This window comes from Papaver somniferum, chromosome 7, assembly GCF_003573695.1.
Source record: "Papaver somniferum cultivar HN1 chromosome 7, ASM357369v1, whole genome shotgun sequence".
Lineage (NCBI taxonomy): Eukaryota > Viridiplantae > Streptophyta > Magnoliopsida > Ranunculales > Papaveraceae > Papaver > Papaver somniferum.
Genome location: NC_039364.1, coordinates 130,744,943 through 130,754,018, shown reverse-complemented (window position 1 = coordinate 130,754,018; position 9,076 = coordinate 130,744,943). Strand labels below are relative to the sequence as shown.

The following is a 9,076-nucleotide window of genomic DNA, read 5'->3' as shown; positions in this document are numbered from 1 at the left end:
CTAAGGACAAATCATCTTGTATGTGCATTACGAGTTTGTCTTGTTGCCTAGAAAACTTCTTATGAGAATTTATTCTTATTTTTGAGAAGGATTACTAGAGTTTGGAATAGCCTTTATTGTGATTTTCGCATTGCTATGTACAACGGTTTCATCTTCATGTTTTTAGATTTATTGGTTTAAATTTTAAAAATATTTGGAGGATGATGTTTTTGCAGTATCTAATCTTTATGATTTGTTATATTGCAACTTGTTATGGGATATTGGTGTTTACGTCCGTGAACTATGTTTGTCCCATATTTTGTCAAAAGTAAAGTCGTTTATGATCGATATTCATGAATTGGTTAAAGAATGAATGGACTTTTGATAATTACAAAAGTTAAGCCTATATTGTCAATCTTTGACGAAAGATAGGTTAAAATCTTTTGTTTGCAAGGATTGTGTCTATTGAATGTAGTTATGCGAATAGTGATGGAATATAGAATGAATCCTTGTGTATTCCACAATATTGATCTTTACTGATCCATATTTTATGTAATACTGTGAGGCTCCGTAATGTGTCTTATATTGAGCACGATACAACTAAGTTGATTAATTTTTGATTAGCTTGGTTGGTTGTTCCGTAAGGTACTTTATGTTGAGAATTTAGAACTAAATTAATCATCTTGTTTGGTTATTTAGTTATTACTCCATAAGTTCTCTTGTGTTGAGTATATGAACGATTAAGCCAATCACTCTCTTGTATGGTTAACTTAGTCGTTGTTCCGTAAGTTTTCTTATGTTGAGCATAAAACAATTAAGTTGATCACCTTGTGTGTTTAATTTTATTGCGTATTCCGATTAAATTAATCATGGGTTTACTTGTGATTAATTTGATTGAGTTTTGGATATAAAAATCATTCTTATGGTTTTGGTGTCCAATAAAAATCCTTATTTTCTTTGAAATTTAAGGTCGCTCGTTGTTGTTCCCTTGGGAATGACATCTAATGGGGGAGAGTTCTTCTGAACTTGTGCTTAATGGTCATATCTTGAGGGGTGTGCGGCTGTGGAATTTTAGAGGGGTTATCTTGTATCTTTAAACTCCTTGATGAATGTTGTTAGCTTTGGCTATATGATTTCATCTAAATAAGATGATGTGTGTTTCTTTCTCTCAGTCATGAAATGTCTCTTACGAAAATTTCATTATGATCCCGTTCTTGTACCTTTGCCAATTTTATTGACAAAAAGGGGGAGAATTAATATGTAGTTCACACTACAAATACATATGGTTTTCGGATCATTGTGTAAGGGGGAGTGGTTTTCATGTGAGATGGAGTATTGACTAAGGGGGAGTGATACATATCACCGTAGTATTATTGTTGAAGTTATGATACAATTGGAATTTGACATTATATAATAATACTATGACACTGTAGAACAATGATCGAGACCGATGCTTTCTCATTGTTATAGATACGGATCTTCAACAACGGTGATGCTAAACTTACAACCTTTGGGATCATTGGAGTACTTGGAAGTGACGAAGATTTTGAGGAATGTTGAAGATTAGACATGTGGAATAAGAGTTACTAAAGTTTCATTATCTTTTTTGTATTCCATATGTATTGATAGTTTTGATACTAAAATTGACAAAGGGGGAGATTGTTAGAGCACTGCTCGGTCAAACTCGCATGCGTTGCTACTCAAGCATGTTTGTCAATGTTAGTGATCAAAACTATAAGTCTTAATTTCTAGTCTCTTATAGCTAAGTCTCGGACTAGGATAGTAAGTGTAGTTGAGCTCAAGGACTTCATGGTGATTCATCATACAAGTAGAAGATCTACTCAAGAAACCGGTGGAACTTCTCGACAAAAAGGTATGTGGAGGCTTGAACTTATCTGTCACTCAAAAGACTATCTATTCTATCTCCTACTATTTGAGACAAAAGTCGTATGCTATATATATAGACTAGATTATACACATTTGGTATTTCGAGCCGAGTATACCTCGCCTGTCTATATCTCGAAATATGTGTTGGTAAGCTTTTCGCTTCGACCAAGTTTATCTTTACCTAGTGACGAAAGTCATGAATGTTTCAATCACCTTGAAAATTGCTTTGACGAGAAATAGTGTAACAACTATATAACGTCCTCTAAGAATGTTTCAATGATTGGAATGAGAGTTTAGATTACATAACCAATGGATTCCTTGAACCGAAGTTTTCGAACTTTGTTTATCAAGAGAACCGGAAGTATGGCAAGTGCCAAGTCCTCGAAGTCAGTCCGCGAACTGCCGAAGTTCTCAACCCCGAGAATTTATGCTGGAGTTGACAAACTACTTGCGTGAGCCAAGTCCGTGAACCCAGTCCGCGAACCGACGTAGTTCTCGAACCCGAGAATTTCTGCTGGAGTTTGTAAACTCTATCCGGTGTCTTAAGTCCGCGAACTTGAGAAGGTTATATATCTAAAGATGATTTCTGAACTTAATCTTAAAAGACTAAGGAATGCATTTGCAAACCGTGGCTATTAAAGTTCATGAACCGATTCGAGTGAATCAAATCATCTTTGCTTCAATTGTGTCTTGTGTAGTTACGTAAGATTTCCTTGCAATTGAAAAACTCTCTTAACTAGTTCATTTGAGTCAATTGAACTAGTTATGGTGAAAAAGAACATGGTTGGTATGAAACGCTCATATGGTTAGCCTCTTTGGGTAGACTATTGTTGAACCAACAATGTACACGTTTGGGTGCGGTTAACAAACCTAGAAGCGTACAGTCATCTGTGTATGACAAGCTAAGTTTTCAATCTAACGGTTGAGAAATATTAGCTTGAATCTAAATCAGGTTTTCATCTAACGGTGGATATTGATTGCTTTGTAACTAAGGAAAAACCCTGATTTTAAAGGCTATATAAAGGAGACATTTAGCATTGAGAAAACTAATCCCCACACGTCCGTGTGATACTAGTTTCTCTGCTAGAGTCGATTCTCCTTTAACCTTTGGTTTTCTTCTTCTAAAACCAGGTTAACGACTTAAAGACTTCATTGGTATTGTGAAGCCAGACCGATACTACTTTTATCGTAGTTGTGTGATCTGATCTTGCATCTTCTATCATCACAGTACAATCATATTGATTGGCTTGAGATTGTGAGAGTTCTCCGATATGCAAGATATAAAAAGTAATCACAAACACCTTCGTCTCATCGTCTGTGATTCCACGACATCTTGTTTCGCCACCATACGATTAAGATTGTTGTGAGGTGATTGATTAATTTAGGTTGTTCTTCGGGAATATAAGACCGGATTATCAATTGGTTCCTGTTCACCTTGATTATTATCAAAACGCGGAACAAAAACTTTTAGGGTTTTTCTGTGGGAGACAGATTGATCCTTTGATAGACTTGTCTGTGTGAGACATATTTGTTTACTGTTAAAGCCTGCGATTTTGGGTCGTAGCAACTCTTAGTTGTGGGTGAGATCATCTAAGGGAATCAAGTGCGCAGTATCCTGCTGGGATCAGAGGCGTAGGGAGTACAACTGTACCTTGGATCAGTGGGAGACTGATTGGGGTTCAATTATAGTCTAGTCCGAAGTTAGCTTGGAGTAGGCTAGTGTTTGTAGCGGATTAATACAGTGTGTATTCAATCTGGACTAGGTCCCGGGGTTTTTCTGCATTTGCGTTAACAAAATTCTGGTGTCTGTGTTATTTCTATTTTTGCATTATATTTGTTTATATAATTGAAATAATACAGGTTGTGCGTTTGAATCAATCAATTGGAAATCCGACCATTGGTTGTTGATTGATATTGATTGATCCTTGGACATTGGTCTTTGGTACCGTCCAAGTTATTCCTTGTGTTTGATTATAGACTCGCTGATTTCTATTAGCTTGAGTGAATCAAAACAAGAGAGAGATATTAACTCCTTGAGATACTTTTACCTAGATTGAGTTTGACTGTCTAGTTGATTCTCTAGAAAGTGTTTCGGAGTTAGTCCATACAGATTGCTAAGAGAAATATTGGGTGGTGTTGTTAGACCCCCGCTTTTTCACAAACTATCTTAAGATCCAGGCAAACTTCATTCTTGTTGTTTCTGGTGGAGCTGTATATCCGGAAAGGAAAGTACCCTAATTAGGTGATATTTCTTACAACCGCTCCTTTAAAGACTTCTGTGGGATCAAGAAGCTCTACGAGTACCGTTGGTGGGAAACTAGATAATTGCATTGTTATTTTAGTTTTCAATTATTGATTTGATTGACTAAGGGTTGTTGAACTTTGATTGCACCTAGTTTGTTTATTCTTGAGAACCTTCTCTTCTGATATAAGGCTCACTCAAACTAGATACCCGCTGAAGGTGTTTCCTCGCGGCCCTACTGATCCCGTTTACGGGTTACACGGTGATGAAAGAAAGTTGACTGTTGTCGTCTGTCATACCATAGTAACTACCTAAACATTATGCTATGTAAGATGAAACTTATTATCCGTTTAGTGTTTTGATTATTTTCTATTGGATTTGTTTTGTTTTATAGGATCACAAGGATGTCGTTCGTCGTATGAATCAAGGAACATCAGTGAGTATGATGAACAATTGGACAATGGTAGCAATAGAATCAACCGTAGGAGAAGTTGAGGAAGTAATCGGTCTAGTCAAATCTACGGGGTTGTTGATTGCGGTCGAAAATTTGGTTGTTGGTTACAACAAACCTTTTGTTTCCGCATTCGCCGAGAGATTTTACGGGGAAACAAATACTTTCTATCTCCTGGTTGGCGAAATGACGATAAATTCAAATGATGCGAAGTTGATTACCGAGCTAAGCATAGAAGGTAAAAGCGCGAATCACAAAAACTACGGGCAAGAGCTTGAGAGGGACAAGATTTACGCGTTCACCAAGAATGTGCTCCAATGGGATGAGGAGGCGACCAAGTCAGAGATGCTAGTAGGTAAAGCAAAGCAGAGGATATTCCATCTCGCGGGCTTGAGGTACCAATTCATGGGAACAAAGAATCTTCGTGCACAGGGGAAAGAGGTGACCAAGGAACGTATCTTCGCTTCGACCAATGCATATGTCCTCTACATCCTGGGATCTGTTATCTTCCACAGTGCCCGTGCGAGCACCAACTTTATTCAACTGTTGCAACCATTTGACAAGATTCACGAATACTCTTGGGGATCTGCCATCCTTGCACACTCGTTGAACGAATTGAGAAAGGATTCTAGAGATCGAAGGAACCAAATCGGAGGGAATATGGCTCATCTGCAGGTGTAGATATATTTGCACCTCCCAATATTTAGTAAAAGGAATTTTATGAACAAGCAATGGGACGGTCAGTGTTATGGACACAATTACAACTTTAACGGTAATTCGATGTCCCAAGATGAGGAATATTTGGAGTTGAGACGCCAGTTGGACAACTTGACGGCGAAAGATGTTGTCTTTCACCCTTATAAGAAAGTTTTGGCTAAAGAAAATATAGTTGGGTGCGCTGATCAAGAACGTTATTTTGCGCCTTTGTTTCACCCAAGAGGATATGTAATATACAACCCGACAAGAGTAGCAAGACAATGCAGATACGTACAAAAAATTCCAGAGGAACACAAGAAGTTTACAATCAATGACGCCGAAATCCAGTCAGTTGATAATGATATTGAGGTTGTTCATAAATCTTCACCGTCATCTAAATACTGGGAAGACAGAAGGTACAACAAACATGATATGGATGGCTGTTCGCAAACAGATGATGAGGCAATTCCGGGTTATATGCCATGGTACCTCAACGTTTCGCATACTCGAGTGATACGAGTAGATGAGAGGCCCCAGATACAGGACAAAGATAAATCTCTAGAATACATGGTGCGTACTGTTTCTCAATTATGGTTTTGTTAATGGTTTTAACATGATTTGTTGAATGTTTTTTTGTTTAAAATGGAAACAGAGAAGACGAATCAGGCATTTGATAATTCGAGCAATATTATGTACTAGGAAACAGATAGATGTTGAGGCCAATGAAAAATTGATTGATGAATTGAACAGTCTCGAAGATGTAGATGTGGGTGCAAAGTTTGGGGAACCGGTGGTTGACAACACGAAGAAAAAGAGGAGGAAATTCCAAACATGTACTATCAAGGTGAATCTATCAGCGCCCAACATGATGTTGGCGAAGAAAGACCTGCTAAACGAGAACGAGGTGGTTGTGGTAATGGACGTGGACGTGGACGTGGAGGTGGTCGTGGTGGGGATGTTGATGAATGAATGGTTTCTTTGTCTCCAAGGATAATTATGGAGTCAAAACTTATGTCTTAGACTTATTGTCGAATTATGTTTGCTTATGTTCTATAGTTTATGAATGACTGAGTCAAAAATTATGTCTTAAAATTGTTTGTGTTTGACTAAGACGTGACAAAAGAACCAACTACAATGTGCGTGCAAAAAATGCAGGATCCTTGCAGTTTTTTCAGTCAGAATCGGTTTACTTTTACCTACATAAAAACCGATTCTACCATTTCTCCAGGGGTACAATTTCAGAATCCGGTTTTAGGAATGCACCACATAGGCACATATTCATTCACTTGTTTTGTAAATTTTCAGAATCGGTATATATGGATATTTTTAAAGACCGATCATGAAAAAAAAAAAAACAGAGTTTTGACAACCTTCATAATCGGTCTATGTGGGCATTCCATGTAATCCGAAAAGCGGCACCTTTTTCTGTATCTTTTTTTTTCTTCCCAGAATCAGATTACATGTGCAATGTTATAAACCGATTATGGCGAGGCAGATTTTATATGATTATGGTAGACCAAAATCGGTCTATGTGGATTTCGAAAAAAATAGTCGTTGAGTCTTTATCTATATAAAGACAACCTGTTTGATACACTCCCACATCAAACACTGAGCATAAAAAATGAAATGGGATCTGGAAGAAGATATGCAGCTCGTGAAATCGTTCATTCTCGCCTTCCACGAACGTCCCAACAAACTATATTCGATGTTTTATAAGAGGGTGAAAGACTTTTATTATGAGCGCACCACGAATCCAAGAAAACGTAAATGGGGAGACTTAGCTTTTCGATTCCAATACATAAAAAGTGCAATGCGAGAGTATGTTAGAGTTAGAAGAATGATGTACGACCATCTTCCACAAGCTCCTCTAAGTGAGAAAATGAGTAATCTGATACTTTAATACCTATCCCATCGTTTAGTGTTTGCATACTAACATTTAATTCATATAACTGTAGCTGGAACGATTCAACGACCTATGGAGAATTCGTAATGGGAAAAAAAAGTTCATTCACCACAAGGAATAGGTGGTGTTGTACGGTCGTGCTCGAAGGTTCATTGACGATGTATTGATGTGCGAGATTCAAGAATTTACATACTGAATTGTCCTATATATGTAATACGCTAATTTCCTAAACTATGTAATAAAGATTTTGTTTCTGAAAATATGACATAATCGGTTTATATGGACATTTATAAACTCTGTTTCTTACAATCGGTTTATGTCTACATTGACAAAAACCGATTCTGGGTTTTCTTCGTCAATTGAAAAAACTCAACCCAGAATCTTCTACTACTGCATCAACATCAACCAATTCTGGGTTGAGTTTTTTTAAAAAAATCTATTTTTTATCAAGTTTGGATGATGAATTAACGATAGTTAATTTCAGGGTTAACTTGATTAAACATCACTTAATCACCCAAATTAGTACTAATTAATCAGGATTAGTTTAGCCATTTAGTAAAATAGTTGGATAAGGGGTTATCCATTATTACTTCAAAATATATTTTTTTTGTCTTGTAGTCGTATGCCCCAAATAATATGCCTACGCCCCAAACTAGGAAGGCTATTTAAATGTTATCCTTTTGAATGTATTAGATCGGCGAGTTTCAAATGTTTATCGATATCTAGAAGTTCTGTCCCACCCTAGTTGTAGACATTCATACAGGAGTTCATGTATCATACACTCATTTAGATTTATACACAGCAAAAAAGGAAGTTATATGGCAATAATGGCATGGACATCGGGTACAAGTTTTATAGTTAGCCACTGGTGTGTCAGATACATGCCATACTCTCATTTTGAAGTCTTTCATCCACGGAATAAAATTTTGACATATATCCCGTGTTTGACATGTACAATTTGTCACTTCAATTTTGAATTGTCCTCCCTTTTTATTTTTTATATGTAGAGTATTCAATATACTTTAGATTGGCATTCAGTCACAAGGTACTGATTGTGGATAGTTTGCCTTCGGCTACTACATGAGCCTTGTCACTATAACTATTTACAAGGAAGTGTTGGTGCTCTTGCCAGATTTCGATGTCAGTAAGTATGTTGATGATACTCAAAGATGTTCTTGTTAATTTGGTACTTCTGTTGTTATGTTGTATTTTATATCTTCTTTAATATCAATGGGTGCGAGGCAAACATCATTTATACCTAATTCTTACAATTCATATTGGCATATAACAATAGATTGCAGTTTTTCTTCTTCACCTGCTCCTTATGTCTACCTTATTGTATGTGTGAATGAACTGAGATAAGTGTTGTGTCTAGAATGCTTGTTGGTGTTTTGGTTGGTAAATCGAGCATACTGCCTTGAAATGATTCAAGTCAGTGGTTGTGTGAAGAAAAAAAATTGGTCACCATAAACAATGACAGTGTGAAGATAGTGATCAAAACTCTTGTTCACTTTAGAGCCCAAGAAAACATCCTCGTCGATGGGAAACCTCACTTGGGGACAGATAGGTTGGTTCCACTTTTAAGATCTGGGTGTTACTATTCACTATTATTGCCTGGAGATGATTGGTTCCAATTGGTTATTTTAAGTGTGTGGTTATGCCTTGGATACCTTCCTTCCATCTTCCTGTGCATAATTGGTGAAAACGCGGGGTACCAAAATACACCACCAACTTTTTCTTAGGCAATCTTTATGGACAAACTCAATATTCAATTCCGAAGATTCAACTTAATGAATCTCAATCAAGAAAGAATATCTAGATTTATATCTCTAACTCTCAAATCAGAACGTTTACAGACACAAGTCAGTGAACCTGATTTCCAGGGTGAGAGTACTTGGGTGATTCCAAAGATCAATTT

At 36.9% G+C, this 9,076-nt stretch overlaps 1 protein-coding gene across 1 annotated transcript; it reads left to right on the top strand.

Annotated features, from left to right (window-relative positions):
* The first annotated feature begins 4,568 nt into the window (after positions 1–4,568).
* Positions 4,569–5,240, top strand: LOC113295228 (protein MAINTENANCE OF MERISTEMS-like). The gene has a single exon (XM_026543577.1). It carries the CDS (start codon positions 4,569–4,571, stop codon positions 5,238–5,240), a length of 672 nt encoding a protein of 223 aa, XP_026399362.1.
* Positions 5,241–9,076: the final 3,836 nt, after the last annotated feature.